Source organism: Leptosomus discolor, chromosome 17 (assembly GCF_034619465.1).
Source record: "Leptosomus discolor isolate bLepDis1 chromosome 17, bLepDis1.hap2, whole genome shotgun sequence".
NCBI classification, from domain to species: Eukaryota; Metazoa; Chordata; class Aves; order Leptosomiformes; family Leptosomidae; genus Leptosomus; species Leptosomus discolor.
The window spans coordinates 4,796,205-4,816,284 of record NC_141407.1 but is presented as its reverse complement, the minus strand read 5'-3'; the positions used below and the strand labels follow the sequence as shown (position 1 = coordinate 4,816,284).

At 39.1% G+C, this 20,080-nt stretch overlaps 1 protein-coding gene across 2 annotated transcripts in view; it reads right to left on the bottom strand.

Moving 5' to 3' along the window:
- Nucleotides 1-20,080, bottom strand: part of PTPRT (protein tyrosine phosphatase receptor type T) — a 462,769-nt gene that overhangs the window by 315,050 nt on the left and 127,639 nt on the right. For both annotated transcript variants that reach the window (XM_086474655.1, XM_086474654.1), the window contains exon 2: nt 18,721-18,846. In XM_086474655.1, coding sequence (XP_086330781.1) covers nt 18,721-18,846 — 126 coding nt within the window. The remainder of the gene's footprint in view (nt 1-18,720; nt 18,847-20,080) is intronic.

Genomic DNA, 20,080 nt, shown 5'->3' with positions numbered 1-20,080 from the left:
GCCTCCATTTCACTCCCTTCTGCCCCACTTTTCCTTCAAAAAGAATAGCAGACAAATCAAGGGAAAATGAAGCACGTTTACAACAGAGCCAGCTTGCAAAGTACTGCAGGATAATTTCAAAATCATCACAGAAATGTCAAATCACATTACTTACAATAGTGAGAGAGGTAGACCTGGCACATGGTTATCAAGAGCAACTTCATTTAACACCTTGTTACTTCAATGGAAGACGCAGATGAACCTAGACTCTACCTAGAAAAATGTATTTCAGTCTAAAAAAATAACAAAACCAAACAACAGAAAAACAACTGTCAACTTGTTTTCACTAGAGAAGCAACCCGTCTTGCAGCACAAAGTATTTACTTATTCATTGACAAATAGAATTGGCTACAGGGAAATGATTTAAGCCTCAGTGAATCTGCAAGTGTCGTTTGTGATTTTTTCCATACGCTGTCCAATTCTTTATTGTTTATTCAGCTTCTGATACTTTCTGTTTATCTACTGATATTTTTTAGAGGCTCCTGTTCTGGCTTGTTAAACACCCTGGAACTGGGTTACTGCTGGCATCAGCAGGGTCTCTGCCTCAGTGAATCCACAGGCTTATGGGTCCAAATCTGCCAATTCACTCGGGTCACAAAGTTCACACCTTTTCTATTTGTATGTGAAACTTAGAAATGCCTGAAGGAACCCAACATGCCAGACACTTGTCTGAGCCTTCACTTCCACAATTCAATCTACATTCAATATGTTTTCCTACAGAATCCAACAGAATCAAACAGATCTCATTATACAGATTAATTTAACAAGCTATCCACATGCTGCCAGGGAGGATATACCAGGGTGCAGAGAAAGAAGGTTGCAGAAACTATTGCCCTGACTCAGGCCTTGCTCACGCAGTGCGGATGCAGTCCCATAACACAACCATCCTCTCCCCATTACCATCTCAGGCACACAGGGCTCTGGAATGAAAGGCCCATCATTACAGAGACACTAATTTCACTTGTACACATAGAAGATGAGATGTTTGTCACAAATGTTACTTCTTTTTTTCTTTAATATTTGGTTATACCTTACAAACAGTACATTGATATTACAGGCTAATAGCCCATGCAACTCAATAATATACCTGTAAAGTACAAGAAATAATTAAAAAAAAGCCCTACACCTTTTTAGATTTTGCTCTTGGGATGTTAGGAGGAAACTTTTGGCGTTTAAGACTCAGCAGAAGTAGTTTCTGACCCCGACTCTGAAACAATTTTTTTGTCAGGGACACAGATAGTTTGCAAAGGACAAGTTACTTTATTTCTTACCTCCATTACGAGCTACAACAGGAGTGATGTATATTGCTCATTTGCTTGCTTTTAATTGGCCTGTATTACCAGCGAGATCTTAAACAGAAAAATGATTCCTGTCTCTTGAAAAAGTAATTTCTATAAACTAAAAAAATCATCCTTGTCTTTTATTCCCTCTTAGTTACTAAGGACAAAGCATTAGGAGGACCTCCTACTATACCAAAACCCTCAGAAGTTGCTTATCTCTTTAGTTCACTTGAATTTGCTTTTAGTATACCTAAACCCAAAAACTAAAAGAAAAAAAACAGAAAAATCTTTCTAAATTCTAATTGATAATTTTTAATCTTTCTAAATTGCTACTGCAGAATAAGGGAGGACAACTAAAAATATTGTTAAGTAGTTAGTATTTCTTCTAAGAGATAGAAATGCATTTGAGCATGCCTGGCAGCTCTGGTCCTCTAGGCAAGGGCTCCCCAGCTCTTCTTCAGCAACAGAGGATTTACTGGAGAATCCCATAGCTTCCTTTTGGTCTCATTTCCTTTTCCCAGAAATAAAGAAATTGCTGGGAGTGCCCACTCTCATCTTGATGTATAGAACTGAGAAATACAGAGACTCTGAACCACACCGTATAGGCAAAGTCCGTGTGTGATGGTGTACCTTCTGCAATATAGTTGCTGAGATTAAAACCAAACTCTTGTGCTCTTTATCTATATACTGAGCCATAGCACAGGAAGTTTCCTGTAGATATGAAATGCATAACATTTAAATTTAAGAGTAGTAACTGCCAGAAGTACAAATATATTTTGCATCAAAGCTCAAATAGCTTTAAAACGATTCCTCAATGTCCTGTCAAATCTCTTCTGAGTTCTCTGACTGAAGCTTTTTCTTTTTAAAATTTGTCTTGTAAAACTTAAGCCAGGTTCCTATCTTTGAACTGGGGCAGGAGGGGAGATCCAGTTGCATTTACATTCATCTAAAAGGAGTATTCCCCCTAAATGCTCATCACACTATAATCCTTGATTTCAACGTAAACATCTGTTTCTTCGCAATTTGAGTCTATACACCTGTGAACAAATCATATATTGTCTTTAGCACAGGTCACTGAATAATGATATTTCATGGCAGTAGAGAAATAAAGGAACCAGAAGTCATCCCGGGAGGTGAGCTGCTGCCCTGCTAGTTATCTAGCAGTTGAATGAGACTATGCAGTCTGATTCTGTCCATTTAATTTGTGGGACACTGAGTTTTGAAAAGGCAGCGATATGGGGAAATACGCAGAATCTGCAGCAGCCCATAGTCCCTTTGTTCAATTGATGTAAATCACTAGTTTTTTAATGTTTCCTGGAGCTGAAACCGTGAGAGCACAGGTGCCAACCGGGCTCTGTTCCCCCACACCCAGCAAGAGAAGATTGCTCCCAACTACATTCTGCTCTGCTGGAATCTTATGGTCTTCAGAACAAATTTTAATCTAAAGCACAGGGGTCACAGGGTAAACGGCTACACTTGCTACAAAACACGAGACAAATCTAGTTCCCCAAGGAAGAAAACAACAAATTTACCACTAAACAATTATTTGTAGTATATTTATCCTAATCTCTCAACACAAAAATGTTTTCAGTGACTTGAGGCAGATTATTTCGCTGCTAAGAGATAGAAACTGTCAGGAAACAGCAAAAGGCAATTAGTAAATCACTATCTCTTTTGTAATCACTGATGAAATTTCCATTTTTTTTATCCCCTACTGCTCATTCCCCCAAACAAGCAAGACATCACCTTGAAAATGAATGCAATTAATTATATTAGCTGAAGCTTTTAAAACAGAATGGCTTCCCATTTACATTCCAGGCAGAAATTCAATAAGATTGCACTACTGTAATCTTGATTGACTGCTGTTGCAGTTATACCAGTATCCTGAAAAAAAGAAAAAAAAAAATTAATGTTCCTTATGAGATTTTTAAAGCTAAGTACTTCGAACTGTTAAGTGTTCTGAAGTAAAGCTGCAGTGAAAAGACTATGGAAAAGAGACTTTACTGTCTGTTTACTGTAGCTGGAACCATTTCCTTCACTTCTGCACCAACTACTTTTAGCTAATCAATTCCACCATTACTTTTAGCTAATCAAAATTTAGCTGAATTCTCTTACATGCCTGAACTGATTACTAAAGATGTCTACCAAACCTACTGGTTTTACCTATGCACCTGAACACTTGCCCTCTCTGAGCGCAGCCACAGCTCTGTTTGTATGAAGTGACTGCATAGCTTATTATTGTGTACAGGGATTTCTTGATTTCACTTTGATTTTGGAGTAACAGTGGCCATTGCAGTACGGTGTTACTGCCTTAACAATATAAGCTGAAAGTAATAAACACAACGGAAATTGTTATACTGTCCTGGATAACAGAGTTTTTGTAGCTAACTTTCAATTAGAGACTATAAATGAAGGCAGCAGTGATTATGCATGTATGTTTGGAAATGCAATCAGTTTGTAAAAACATTATTATTTATGGTGATGTAAACAGCAAAGAGAAAATGGAGATTGGTGTTCGGATCTCAGGTTGCAGGATGAGGTAATGGCAGAAAAAAACATTTTATTGCAAATTGGGTACACATTCTACAGCCCTATAATCGTTGTACTGCAGAATTACACTTCTACCATAGGATGCACAAGGCAGTTCAGCTGTGGTCCAAGCATTCCTGGAAGACACAGGTATATATGAAAGGGAAGAGCTACATCTCTCAACACAAACAAGGAGACACCTGCACAGTCAACAAATTTCCAGGAGTTAGTGTATGAAAACTGCATGAAAAGACCTAAGTCCATGCCCTAAAAAACACTTATTAAATAAAGTATGGAACAGGGTCTAAGGCTGTTAGGTTTTTATCACTTTCTCTACGTTCAAGCAGATATATGGGAGTCATACATAAAATACACAGAACAGTATTCATGCTTGTAGAAAATCTGCCATAGCCCACTAAGTTCTATATAGGGTATTACATTGTACACGTATGACCCCGATGGGTGCTTCTCAGAATTTGTATCTGAACTTAATTTAAGAAAGCTTTAAATAAGTATTACCTCACTTGATGATAAATATATTGCCTTTACTTTTGGAATAATGAGAAAGTATTCAGGAAAAGCAGGTGGGAAGATTAAGTCTGCCATCTCAAGAGCTAAAGAAAAAAGGTAAGCATAGAGCTATAGGGTAACTACAGCTGTGTGTTGGCCACATTCCTTTCATTAAATGTAGTAGGGGAGAATCATTAGGCTGATTTCAATTTGAGCAAAGAGTTAATTTTAGATAGAAATGTCAGTGGCTTCTCTTTTTCCACAAAAGACGGAGACCGAGTGGAGTTCTTATGAAGGACTTGATGCAATGTTTTATTTTTAATATGGAAGGCATGAACTCTTTATTTCAGAGGGAGGGTGCTGGTGATTCATCTATTTCTTAAGTCTCTCTCAAAGAGGAAAAGAAATCTAAAGAGATAGCTGATAGAATAAGAAAGCCAAAATAATTCTCACTGTATTACCTGTACTGAAGAGGATCTCAGAGCAGTGTCTGGATCCAAATGAGAATTTCTGAGCAGTTCACACTTGTCTTTGAGCCAATACCAAGATTTCAGCTAAATGTTTTGATCTCTTTGCTTAGAGAGATGTCTAAGGGGGCTAAATATAACCTAGAACGTGCAGGCATGTGATGTATCAAGTTTACCAACGGGCCAGGCTAGATGCGAAGCTGTAGTCTGGACCTGTGCTTGCCAGAACCTCACAACAGGTGATAAGAAAGTCAGTTATTTGATTTAAACCACATGTATGAAGAAATTATAATATCTTTAAGATGATATAATGAAGAGAAGGTGAACATTTTTGTCCTAACAGACTGAAATTTGCAAAAATGGATGTGCAGATAGAAAAAAAGAGTCTGGAATGCAGGGAGTGAGACAGACTACAGTTACTAACTTCACACATTCATAACCTCCCAATCTGGGTAAGCAGTTTAAGTGCACCCTACACAGTGACCCCCACTCTGTATTATCTCATCGGTTATCAGTTCTCACCCTGTGTCTTGTTCAGGCTGCAGTACAGGGCAGCAGTGAAGTCTCTCAAGCGCTGTAACAACTGACTCTTCTCTTGGAATGGTCATGGATTTCTGCTGTACATCTAAGAATACAGGACAGAACTCCTGCAGCTTAACCCCTGGTTAGCTTTATTTTTGTGAAGACAAGCAGCCTGGACCATTACTGTATAAAAGATCAAGATACGTAAAGAGACAGGGCAGACTGCTTATTCCACAGATGCTAGCTTAGCTTCATGAGCTCATCTGCACGACAGCCAAGATGGTAATCACTACAAAGCTCCAACTTTTTCCAAATATGTATGACATCTAAATTATTATACATGGCTAAAACACTTGTCTGCCAATACTATGCACCTTGTAATATACCTCTATAGATTTCATAAGGTGGCAGATCTCACACTGGGGATGCGCAGTAGGGATGGAAGCAGAGATGGCAAACTCCAGTTAATGGAGGATTTGGAGGATCTGAGGCCCTGCCTGCAGGTGAAAAGTGGCAGACTGTTGTAAAAGTGATAGACATGAAACCACATCTTAACATACTGGCAAACTTACTCCACCTGGAAACTGCAAGTTTAAGAATACAACAAATCTACCTCAGAGGAAGAGTAGTTTAAGAGCCCTGAGGCCCTAAACTGTAGGATTTGTGGTTCGATCCTGTTTGTCACTGTCTAGAGGGAAATTTACTATGACCCCTGAAGCTGTGAGATGCTTCCTTACCTTATGTGTCAGAATTTCAAATATTTGGGGAGAAAAAGGCTTCCTCTTCAAACAAAAACATCTTTTTCCTCTTTTAACAAATGAAAAGCTCGAATAAAAAAGATTATGCTTCAAGTTTTAAAAGGAAAACAAAATAGACAGCAGTACTGTGATTTCACAAATCAGGCCAAATACGCATCCTCACAGTCCACCCTGCCCAAATACTAAAGCATCAGGGATAGAAAAAGCCCTATGTGCAACAGCTCTTACTTATTTTACAGTGAGTTACAGCTCATTTGGAGCAGCACACTAATTAATACAATCAGAGGCAAAAGTTTCAGAAATCTCCCAACAGCACACATTAGCATATACTGCCGAGAGACTTGATAAAGTTCAAAGCTTATCTTGTAGCCTGCACGCTCCGTGTTTGCTCAGAGCAGCAGCTGGCCAAGTGATCTCTCTTCTTCTCAAAGAGCAAAATTAAATTAGATTAGATCATCTTCTCTCCCTTGTAGAATTAAGATCGTGCTATGAAAACAAGCAAATTAGCTTTTGAAATCCTGTTTCTCACTTAAAGGCTACAGGGCTGAGGAATGCTTTCTGTATCAAATCAGCTGAGTTGCAAACACAGCGTGCTTGTCCTCTTTTCCTGGCAACCTGAAGGAAACAGTTTTACAGTTCTGTCTCTCACTGGACTCGAGGATGTGAGTGACAGAATCCTGAGGGAAGAAGCCCAAGAAGAAGGGAACAAAGGAGAAATGGACACAAGGTCTTGAGAAAAGACACCCAGAAACGGTATGGTAAGAGCTGCAGTAGTGAGTTTTGAAAGCTTCTTGGATTGTTGCTATGTAAACACACTTTTGAGTAAAAAGAAGAAAACGGACTTCCTAGACAAGATAAGAAACAGGAATGTTGTATGAGAAGAGCTCAGAGCTTAAGGAAACATAAGTAAAAATGTAGGGAACAGGATAGTTTGGACTTGAAAGCTAGACTGAAGAACAATATTTATAGATGACAAATGGGATGAAGGATGAAGAGTTTTAGTTCAGCTATCACAGTGATGCCAGATGTCATATAAAAATCAAACAAATACGTAACAGTGAATGAAGTTCAAAGAGGGCCATACAAATGAGATCCTATATTGAAACTCTAGTTTCAAGAGCTGAATCACTGCACACCAAGCTGCGAGGTCAGTTGGCACAGACGCACTTAAACAAGCTTATAAAAATGTGTCCCCATTAAATTACCATGCTGCAGCAATTAGACACACTCCAGAAGACCATCCTATGCAATCTGTTCTAGATGAACAGCTAATGAGAACTAAGCTAAACCATTTTTTTCTGGTTATGATTTCTCCTTTGAATATTCCCATAACTATGCTGCTAAACAACTTAAACCTATAAAATTGAAAGGGGGAAAGACATTTGTCTGCTATGGACAGATGGAGTAGTAAAACTGGCCATGAGAATGCACAGCAATATCCACGGTACTTCTTCACTCAGTCACCCTAGACAGCATCAAATTTAGCAAGAAGTTAATTTAGCTTATAGTTTGGGGGGGTTGGGGTTTTTAAATGCCTTGATTATATCCTGATTAGGCTGGAGGCAAGGGAGAAGGTGATTTGGCTTTTATTGCCAAGATTCTTCACAGCCTGATCTTCACTACCATAACTCAAGCAGATCATAACATGAAGATGGTATTGCAGGAAAAAAAGAAATACAAAAAGTCTCATACACATGGAAAACGAAAGAGGGATGGAGTGAAAGGGAACTTTTGAAGGTTTTACATTTTCATGTGGTATCTGAATGGAGAATAGCTAAGCCTGACTCATGAGGAGGTATCACTAACAGTTATCCTGTGAAAATGTTAGTCATACTGCTTAAAGAATTACTAACTTGGGCATTAAAGATGCGTGGTATAGAAGTAAATTAAAAAATGGAAGCACTGCATAATCCTTCAGTACATAAAACATTTGTTCTAAAGCATCTTAAAATTAATCAGAGAAACAGCTCTGCTATTTCATGGGTTTGAAGATGGCAGACCACTTACTGCCTCTGAGGTTGTTCTTTCAGCATCCTTCCACACACAGTTTACGCTGCTGGGTGTGCCAGAGGCATAGTGGGAAGATGGGATAAAACATCCATTGAGATTACAGCCTGACTCAGCCAACATCCAAATGAGGCAATAGATGGTATTTTCAAGGATCAAAGAGATGTGGCCAGATCTTTACTGTTAAGGGTAGTCGTTTTAGAAGACATAGATGAACCAAGAAGGCTCTTAAACACCTTAGCTGTGTTGCAGGATTCCTGTTCTGCTTTCCTTAGAATATCCTTCTGATCAACACATTTCCTTCATATTACTCTCACGCTTGCACTGTAAGTAAACCCAAAGATGATCAGAAGAAAAAAAAAAAAACATTTCCACAATTAGAAATATAAACCCTCTCTATAATGACAGTGAAGCACCCTTGTTCTGTTTGTACGAGACCTACCCCAAGGTACCAAGTATGTACCATAAACAAGGGCTTGAGACTTCTCTATATTTATAGACATTATACTAATAAAAAGCCAAGCATTTCTCAAGGTAAATGAGAGCCCAAAAAGGGCTTGTGTTGCAGCCTGAAACGTCTCAGTTTCCTGTGAATTCCCTGTGACTTGGCTGGTGCCATTTTTACTGCAGCTGTTCATTCAATTGAGAGTTCACGTCATGAAACATGACAGTGAGAAAGAGCCGATGAGAATTCAGTGAATACAGCTTTTCATTTCAAAAGATCCTCAAACACATACAATTCCTTTATTTTGCTTAATTTTCAACATTCATGAACATAATTGCATTTATTTTTCTAGTCAATACTGAAAACAAGTGATAATTTGTAATATTACAACTTCCATCTCAAAGGAATACAACCACAACAGTTTCCATTCCCTTCTAAAAGGGATGAATGATATAGAGGAGGTTGAATTGCCTATGTAGGAGATGCATACATTATTTTTTCCTGTGAGAATATATTAATATTGTTGCTATCAACTTCCTATTGTACGTGTATAAAAGAGTTTTGGAAAATAGACTTATTTAAAGCCAGTATTTTTCATGTGCCAAATTACATGCACTAAATATCTAATACTGGGAACAGCAAATGCTAATATTTCCTACGCATAAAAAATGAACTCTCTTTTTCCCCACAAATTCTTAATAGCAACAGTTCTCAGTGGAATCAGCGAACAGAGGTTATTACCATTCCATCTAAACAATCTGTATCCTAACTAAATACTGAAGTATTTGAAAATCTAGACTGGATACACTGCTCATTATGAATCCCCATCCTGTCTATTTTGAAGCTGGTGGAAAGACTTCCAACTATTTCACTATACACTGAATCAGGCCTATAGTAAAGAAAAAGCACTAGGTAAATAATTCTCAACACTTCCATCTTAGATACTGTACCATAGCTTTGTACTCTGATGTTGAGAGTCTGGTAAATGGTGTGATGGTTTTGGGACAGAAGGAAAAAGTAAGCAGAGAGAAAGACAAGAGTTCATTGGGAAAAACAAGAAATGGGGGGGGGAAAAAGTAGAGTATTAGCCAGCAATCCACTGTAGTATACAGTCCCTGTAAGAGATCACACCCAGTTCCCACTGAATTTAAGGGACTTCAGGAGAATTCCACTGACTGTGTTAAGCAACTACAAAAAGCTGAAAATTCATACAGACAGACTTGGCAAGGCTCTGCTATTAAAGCACATGTGGGACTGAGCAACAACTGGAACTACACTTTTTGCCTTTCCTGTATTCTGCCCAGCCTCTGCTTTGAATGCCTTTTTAATACCTCAGTTGCTTTCTTGGATCAATTCTGAGGATAATTTTTCCTATAATTTCCTCAGAACTTCCTTTTCTAAACCCTTACCTGTCATCATTTGCCTGTTCATTCATAACCTTCTCCTTGCTTTTTTCAAATCTGGCCTGCCTTGACCTTGGCCATCTGTCCCATGGAGAGCTCTCAGGTCATTCTTTCCTTGGAACTACTTTCCTGTTAGATTTTTCCATCTCTAGCTTGCTAGTCAACCTTTTAAGATAAAGAAGAAATACCCAAGAGAGATGAGGTTCACAGTTTGGAAAAAAAAAAATACTGAAATTTCTGTATGCTTCAAAATTCACTCTTGAAAGGTTGCGACAAACACCTTTGCTCTCACTAGACCTGCAATATTCCCTAATCCTGTCAATTCCTTCAATATCACCAGAATCTACCTATTCCTTCTAAAACAATTGTTCCTACTTTAGTCACTGCTTTTCCTCTGTTCCTTAAGATCCACTAGCTTCACATATATAAATTTTAGTATCCCATCTTTGCCAGAAAGACCTTCCCCGTCCCTCATTCTACAAATGCACCTTGCTTACTCCTGTTCTTCCTTAAGCATGCTTTACTTCTTGCTCCAAATTTTCTAATATGAGTGAAGGGGTATCAAATTATCAATCTGATCCTTACTATAGAAAGATTTTCCACAGAAATAAGTATTTAAACCAAAAGGTCTTAGTCAAAGCTTGTTTTGTGTTCTAGCCTTATTTCGATGAAACCATATTTATTTCAACAGAATTTAACTATGTTTCATCTACTTGGAAAAAACATCTCCTTTCCATCTCCCAACTCCTGAAGCTTTTAAAGTTTTTCCATTGCTGTGGCTATACAATTACCTAACTTGGCTCTCAAACAAAAAACAGTTTTAACACACTTGGCATCTAGACAGCATGTCCTAACAGAGCTCAAAATAACAGATTACGAAAAACGCAGACAGTGCGCTAAGATGCTGAAAGGCATCAGTTCCTGCTAGAGGCAAGAGGCACTAAGAAAAATTAATATGCTTCAGTACTGAAACCGTGGAGGAAAAACAGGTACAACAATGGCTTTCTTGTCCTTCCTCCTAGGGTGATGTTGAATGATGTTACAGCAGCGCTTTAGAAGTGTCATGGTCTCACTAATGGTGATAATAGAAAGGTCCTAACATTCACAAACAGCTCTGTTTCTGACAGCTTTCACAGAAAAGGATCAGAAATAGACTGACAACAGTTCAAATGTACCATTTAACACATCAAGGTGCAGTAACTACATGTATTCCCTACAGACAGCAATCCCTTCAGGGTCATTAAAAGGCCTTCCTAGAAGTCATTCTTTCAGATTCCTTTGATAACATTTCTTTATACCATGTGTGTTCAGAGAAGGCTACGCATCCTTGCTAAGCTTGATTTCAGTGCCAAAGTGCCATCTACATTTAAGTGGAAGCACGCTTCTGCTGACCTCTCTCAATGGCACACAAGGAGAAATTCTCTCTCACGCTTACAATATGAATGACAAAGTATTCAAAACTGAGATGTAATTTCCCTTCAGCAGAAGGCCTCTAGAGAGGTAAATGTTCTAATTAAATCAACTCCTCTTGCATCTAACATCACAGAATACCTAACTACTTAGCTTTTAAGTGTGACATTCTTAATTTACAGGTCTTCAATTTCACATGTACTTTGGTCAAGCGGTCCCTCACTATTTCTATTCCATCCAAAACTAATCGTCAAATCGCAAAATAAAGGTTCTACTTTGTGTTAGAAACAAGAACAGAAGACAGAAAGCAAATATTTGTAAGAATTGCTCTTAAGACTAACCGCTTCGAGCTGCTACCTTTCTGACATCAGTTCTGTGCAAAAGAAGCAATTGCTCATGGTCTTCATCTCTGGCTTTCCCGGCCTGAAGAAGCAAAACTGTATACTGACACAGGTACGATTTAGTTACTGACAACCCAGACCTCAGAGGAGATAGTAAAAAATGTGGGTGACAAGACACTCCTCTGAGGGACAGCTAAATCCTAATGCTGGGCTTCGAGCAGCCGTCACAGTCAGTTATAGTAATGGCTTTTGGGGGTCTTGTTGGATAAAGCGAGATACAGCAACTAAAGGCCATAGTGCAGAAAAAGCTCCCTCTAGTTGCTTGCAAGGTTACGTTCCTCCCAAAGCTATATTCATTAACAGGCCAAGATAGTACACTTTACCGATAGTCTAAACATTCTCACGCACATCCACTAACATAAATCCAGGAAACTAAGCAACCGACCCCCAAAACTCAGGTGAGTATAAAATAGGGATGAAATTCCAGAAATGAGGAAGAATTATTTACATCTGCAACTATGAAAAAGAACCCCAAAACACATGAAGCTGCATAGTAAACAGCAAAATAAAAACACACCGGGGAAAGCTTCCAAAAATCCCTTTTCTGCGTAGACTTTAAAAGCTGAGAAATTACTTTGAGTTCATTACCTAGCCCCAGACTAATCTATTTACTTGTATGGAACTGAAAGAGTGGGGAGAAACATACTTGACTCATTCTTAGTAATTTCCCCTGCAAAAAATATTTTTTGGAGAAAAACGATACACAGACAGCTGAGCTAGATTTCTTTCTCCCTCTCAGACAAAATTGGATCATGATTCATCATATACACAGTTGAATTTTAATTTATTCCTTTAACAAGTTTGTATATTTTCTTGTAAGCAAGAATTAATACACTCAGACACAGGAAAATGTTAATTTTATTGCATTGCCTTTCAACTTTACAAATGTTGAATTCACTACTGTTGGCATTCATTATAGCCTGGAAAAAAAAAAAAAAAGAAACAAGAAAAAAGACCAATGTCTGACCTATGCAGAGGTTCTCTGTGCTTTGTAGAGGTTAACGCTAACTTCACATCAGTAACCTCCTGAACGAAATTAAAGGATCCTGCCTGTCTTCAGTGTGGGCATAGATGGACTGTTATCACCTTCCTCAAGGAAAGCTGTTTCATAATTATTCATTCATGCTGTAACTCCATGGTGCCACTCAACGAGAAGAGGAAGGTGACATCAGAAAGCATTTGGCCTATTAGACTAACATAAAACTTCACTCAGTTCAGTGGAGTCCAAGTAGAATTTAGCCATCTGGTATCCAGACACATCGTGTCTATGGTGTTTGCCCACTAAATAAGTAGTTCACGAGGCAACACTAACGATGATAACCCTTCTGTTCTTTCAGAGAGCCCTTCAGTTACCGGAACAAAAGAACACAGTCACTCAGATGTGGGAAGAGTCCCCATCCCTTACCTCTGTTGCAAGAGAAAAGAAAGAAATTCTGCTACAAATTCTCGGTGAGGTGATGCAGTGCATTCAAGGGAAGTGATGAGTTGCACACACTAGACAGCTCCCTGAGCTGCGCTCACTTCATTGGGCCACACAAGGCACTCGAGAAAGCACTCGGAACCCATTTGTGCCTTACCCTTGCCAACTATTATCTCAAAACATCCACCTTTAAGAGGATTCAGCACAGACTCCTCCTCCAAGTTCACCAGGGAAGACGATAGAGGAAATGCCGACTGCATCGCTGAAGGGTGAACCAGACCTGTCAGTGCTGCAACTGCCACGAGCACTAACGGTGTAGTTAGCAGCCACATATTTGGCACTAACCTGCCACAGTCTTCTGAAGCACCATAACACAGTTTGAATCCTTTAGCTCAATAATAAACAGAGGAAGCACAAGGACACTATGCGTGCACTTCTGAGCCACTGCTGCTACAGCAGCTGTCTGCCGCTTGATACACTTGACAGAAACGCACACACGAATTCCACAGAACTAGGTATCAGTGACATTTTCCACAACTATTTTGCATCTTTCAAACCACAAGGTAGACATCGCAAGCAAGTTTGGCTCTTAGAAAGATAAAAATGCATTTATTTCTACCACAAAAACACTTCTGGTTGTTAACAGGTCCCGTTTCTCTTTGCAGAAAATTTGTGGACTCTGTGGAATAACCGAGCGAAGTGAGGCAATTTGCACTTGCTAAGCAACATACAAGTGTTGTAACTCTATTTCTATATATATAAATACTATAACTTGTTCCAAACATTTTGCTCATCCCTAAATTCGTAACATCTAAACTTCTCTTTCCTAGATAAACAGGATGTCTACTTAGAAAGCAATTCAGCAAGAAACATCAGTAATATGGAGCACGCATCTCGATACGTATCTATGTATATATACACACGCAAATATCCACAAAGTAAAGTAGCACTTACACCACGTGTCAGTTCACATGCATGAAGGGAAGTGAGCAGTCAGGCAGACGGGGCAGATCTTCAGCCTCTGTGTGCTGATTGCTTACCTGCTGACTTGGACCAGGGCAACTTCAGAAAAGCAAACTTGAGATTAACAGTAAATCCAAGACCAAGGAACGCTGCTGTATAGAGGCACATGGCACAATGGCTTCGTGTTCAGAGCGGAATTGTATTTAATACAGTTAAAGTAATTACTTCAGTCTCGTCAGCCCTGGTTAAGTCTCCATTGGAGTTAATTAGGAAACGATAGTAAAATACTTTGAACATGCAAATGTTAAATACTTTCATTATTAATATTATTCTTGCAACCGCTGCAAGAGCGGGCAGGTCCAGGGTCCCTGGAATACTGCAATATTGTAACATGAAAAACAAAGCCAGTACTTTTGTCTGGCTAGTTAAACACATTTCCCTCTTGTACTAATCAAGTATCTGCCTCAAAAATACAGAAAAATTCACTCAGGCCCTACTTTACCACCAAGAAAATAACTTCCACGATCCGACACAAACTGTAGGGCCACATCCATGCCACATCACCTAATACCAGCACATAAAGACTGAATATTTACAGAAAAAGAGGAATGAAAAATGCAAGAAGGACATAAAGAGGAGCAGGAGAAACCTGCTTGCTGTACTTTGAACTTCTTTAACAGAATTAAAAGTCTTGTGCCCTGCCAGCGCTGTCATGCAGAGTATTGAACCCCTGCTTGGTAACACAGCTTTAGGCAACTAGGAGAAAAAGATAACAACGCAATGATTGAAGGCATAGGGAAAAGGGAAGGAAGTGAGACACTGAATTAAGAAAGGTTAAAAGGACTGGGTCTGTTTAGTCCTGCAAAACAAAGACTTAACTGCATGTAACTATATAAAAGAGATTATAAATGAGAGCAACAGCTGATTATTCTCCCTAGTCAAAGATGGAACAAAAAATAATGAGATTAAGCCATAAAAAGGAAAATGAAGGACTGAGAACCTTTATAACTCAGAGAGTGGAACAACCAGCCCAAAGGCTGTAGAATACTCATCACTGAGTTATTCAGGCTCAAGTAAACACCCATCTGTTGAACAATATTTTGTTATAATCGCTCCTGCTATTGTACAAGGAGGTGGAATGAGAGTCCCACCAAAGCCTGGGGATTGGATACCTACAGTTTATTTCTTTCATGTTTTTGAAACATTTATTGGTAATAACAAACATCTGGTTCTTAATCCCCCAATTAACACTGTTTCCAGCCCTAAGAAGTTAATCATAGAATTCATGGAAAACAGTTTATTTGCTAGCAATGGAGTACAACAAATTGCCTACAAACTTCTACACTGCTAACGGAGCCTTTTTTTTTTTTTAATATGTTAATTTAAAAAAAGGAAATAATAGAAAGTCATCCCTAGGTAGAGACCTTTGCAGCAGTGTGTCAGCAGAGAATTACACAGCACTACAGACTCAGGCTCTCATTCATAGTACTGACCTCCTTTGAAGAGCACTCTGAGATCTAACGATGAAAAGTACTGTAAGTAGTGCTAGATAATATCATTAGTATTCAGGAGGACAGAATTCTGTGGTGTGGTTGAATTCAAAGGGACCTGCTCGTGCTTATGAAATCTGATACATTTTACAGAAGAAAACAGCTCTGACAGCAATGGTAACGTAGGCTGGCTGGCCAGGGTGGGGGCAGGCCATGCTTTTTGCCAACAACGTCTCCCAGCACCCTGTGCTGCAGACTGACTTCAGTTTCCTTGAACCAACCCAACGCCTGCTCACTTCTAGTTTTCACTGTTTCCACAATGTAGTATTTCAGTGTATTTCCAGCTACAAAATAAGGTACCATCTAAAAATATCATCCTGATAAAGAAAATCGACATTACTGCTTGCCTTCTCAGAACCCTACGCATTCTGGCACTCCTGTTACCACTCCTGGTGCTAAGGAGCTTTCCTGGCAGCGGCTGGCCACCAGAAGATGCTTATTCCACAAACACCTCTTTATTACCACCTCTTACACCCTGCAGCTCAATGGATTTACACACTGCTGCTTTCAGCAGCTGTGGGGAAATTAAACGGAATGGAAAGTCAATCACCAAATGTCCTAGTGCTCTGGTTGTAAAGATGTCCCTGCTTGTAGGAGCTGAACGTGCTGATCATCAGTTTATGCGCCTGGCTTTGTCACCAGATGAATATTAAGTAAACATCTTTCGTTCTCACAAAACAGATTTTCAGTGAGTAACCAATACAAACAACATGCATTACGATTCTACCCAGCAATACGCTCTCAGTAATAGCTCTGAATGTCTCTGCTAGCTTTGGGCAGGCCAATCGACCACTGTAATTTACTTCAAGGGTTTCATGATTTGGACGGCTCTGGAAAACGTGTTTTTGTAACTAGAGCCTTCCGTAAACATTTGTTGTGGTTGATCTTTTCTACCTACTGATTTTGCCCTTTGCTCTGTGAATAGTCCATGAGGAACTGAGTCATTTCCCCTTACACTCCTTAAAATTCTCCTTAGATAATATTTCTTTATCGGCATATTCCAAGTTAATGGCTGCTTTACCTTTCCATGTTTCTACAACAAAGCTTTCTGCATTTATTTGATGTCTAACCTTTATTAAATTTACAGCCGCTCTAACATCTTTATTCATTTATTAGTGCTACTAGATATCATAGAATGATGTGCTAAGTGGGAAAACACACACCACTCTGTATTTATTTAAGAAGAAATAAAACTGAAAGTCTTGTTAAAAATTACATTGTAGTGTTTTGTGGTTGGTTTTATGGTTTTGGTGGGGTTTTTTACCACGCCATTCCAGACTGTTGTTTGTCTACTGATTTCCCCACGGTTCCGGCATACTTCAGGTGACAATACAACCTCATATGGAGGCCAGAAAGACAGGCCTACCTTAACATTTACAGTTGACAAATTACTGAACTCATCCAGTCCAAGCCCTCCTATTGATTTGTCACTTTCCAAATTGCATCAAAACTGCGTAGGTTTTTATTTCTTCAGATCGGTCTGAGATCAGTTAATTCAAAGATCTATCATGTCTCTCTAGCTAGGGCTTTCCCAGGGTCAGGGAATAGGACACAACAGGATAGAAGCTGAGGAACCACAGAGATAAAATTGCCATCATTAAAAAAGCACCAACAGCCAGAATGATGAAATACCTTCTCACAGACAGGACCAGAAAACTGCAGCTTTCACAATTAAATTCTTTGGGGATGCCACAGCTAAATCAAGCAGTACAAGGTGTTACACACTTGGAAAGATCCTGTTCTGAACAATTTCCAATAATAAAACCTCACAACTTAACCAAGCTTTGGTGATGGAGAAACTGCAGCTAGGCCAGGATCTTGCATGCTTGTTTTCTCCTGGTAACAAGCACACAGGGACGAAGACTGGGCTGACTATCAGTGGCTACAGCAGGAAGCTATTGTTGCATCAGCTTTACATAGTATCCTTAACAGGCAGCCAGCAATTACAAGTCCCGTACCCCAACAATTACAGGAATAAGAATACCTTTTGAACAACATTATATTCCAGTTTTGCCATGTAGCTCATGCTTCTCACACTGCAATGCACTAAACAGAACAAATACTTCTTTCTTAGGACTAAAATCAAAGTCTGAACTGACTGGTCAGGTCTGTTTGCCATTGTGTCCGTTACAGCGGCTTGCACTGCTATTTTAGGTGGCAAGGAACACAGACAAGCTATGAGTTTTAGAAACTTTTGGTGTGCTGTCTTAAAACAAGTTCTTTTTCATTGCGAATAAAGCATCATTCCACAGCACTTTTATTAAGGCTAGAGAAACTTATTCCCATATACACCTATACACCACATAACGGAAACTTCCAATGACAAAAGAAAACTATTGGAAATTACCATTACTGTGAGCTCTTCGGAGAGTATTCCAAGTACCACATGGGAGATTACGCTATTATCGGATATTCTCAATATAAGTCACTGAATTAGATATTCTCGTAACTCTCTCTGTTGGAAATGTTTTTCTTGCATATGAAAATTTCACTGTCTGAAATTCCAGCCTAATCAAGCACTAGCTACTACAGTTAATTCTTTAGAAATTTTCTTGTCTTTCTCAGAATTAGGATTTTAAAGTGTCAGTTAAGAGCTAAATGGCAACTGGAAGGTCTGATATTCCCAGACATTACAAGGCTTTACAGTTTCTGGCCTCTCAAACATGTATCTTCCCAGATAAGACAGCTCTCTGATCCTGAAACATGCAAAAAGCTGGCCAAACCTTAGAATATTATATCTGAAACATTTCCTCTCAAATGCAGAAAAAAAAATAGTAACAAGGAACATAAAACAATTCAGCAAGAATATCAAATGGCAAATAAAATAAAAAGCCATCTCACATTTATGAATTCTGTTGTCAGATTATTTTGAACACAACAGTCATCTTTTTATCACTGAATAAAATCCTGCCTCATTGTTGTGGGTACTCAGACCCAACACACATCTATCTAGGGCTAACAGCTGAGTCTCCCAAAGAATAATATCTCCTCCCTGTTGCTGAGGCTTCTTACTTACCAGTTGGGACAGCAGGATCCATTGTTGGCTTTTCCCAGGTATTAATCTGCTCCCAGGTAAATCCATTGGTTCCCAAGGCCACACTGTAACCACAATTACTGTAGTGCTCATCAAATGAGCAGCCACCTAAAATCAAGAAAAATTAACACATTCCTGTATTAGTTATTTGTATATGTTTATAGTAGGTCATTTACTTAAATATTTTGTACACAAGTTTGCACAGGAAAAAAAGGGAAAAATAAAATTAAGTTCCTAAATATTAGATTTCAGGTAGCAGAAAAATCCAGAAAATATTTTTGTACTTTCCACACTTTATATCCATTGGAAGCCTTTTTTTACTTCCTTCCATGCTACTGTTTCTTAGACCAGTTCCCTTTATTTCAATTTGTTGTCTTTACATTTTCAAGGACAACATGACTTGCACATGCAGGAACATTTGCATTTGGGTCCCAGTAACTGATTCTTAATTACATAAACCTCCAAGTCAGATATTCAAAAAAGAGGAAGAAGGAACATAAGTGATAAACGAGCACAGCATCACTGTTCCTACAGTGAATCCTCACCTCTGTTCGCTTTTAAGCCTTGAATCACACAAGGTTGGGTTTCACCTATGTGCAGTGCAAGCTTCCTTTCAACCATCCCTTATGCATAACAGCATGAAGCCCTGAGTGGTACATGACCATTCCTCAAGGTCTTTTGAGTAAATACTTTTGAGTGCAACCCTCTAGTTTCTTGACAAGACAATAACAAGAGGTGGATGGCAACCAGCATTCACACCTTCCAGACTGTTGACTAAATGATCTTTCCTACTGCAATTCCTGAAATACTTGGAAGCAGTTAACTGTCATAAATAACCTGGCAGCTGCCTGAACATTTATGAATCAAGTGAAACCCATGACAGTTGAATGAGATTTTGTATTCCAACGCAGATCTTCAAACCTTGTGTCACGCAGACAAATCAAGCTGGTTTATTCCCTGGTAGGATATTCCTTTACACAACCTCAGGCACGTTCCTCGTCACATCCACCCAACTTAGCCTGCCAAACACATTTCAGTACTGGATCCATTAGATCAGGCAAGCCTAGGTCCTTGAGTTTAGACCTTAATCATGCCAATAGTCTCTCTGTACTGCTTTGTTTTTCTCTCTTAGGGAAGCAAGGATAATTTTTCTCTGCGGATACGAGTCCTCCAAAGTCAACTGGACACATCTAACACTTCAGAGCTGCAAGGACTGAGCAATGCTCAAGGCGACACTAACTTGCTCTGCCAACCAAACTGCCAATTGCTCTTGACACTAATCAGTTATACGCAGAGATGTTCCTGACTCTCTACTCCTTCCCACGGGCTGCATTGCCTACAC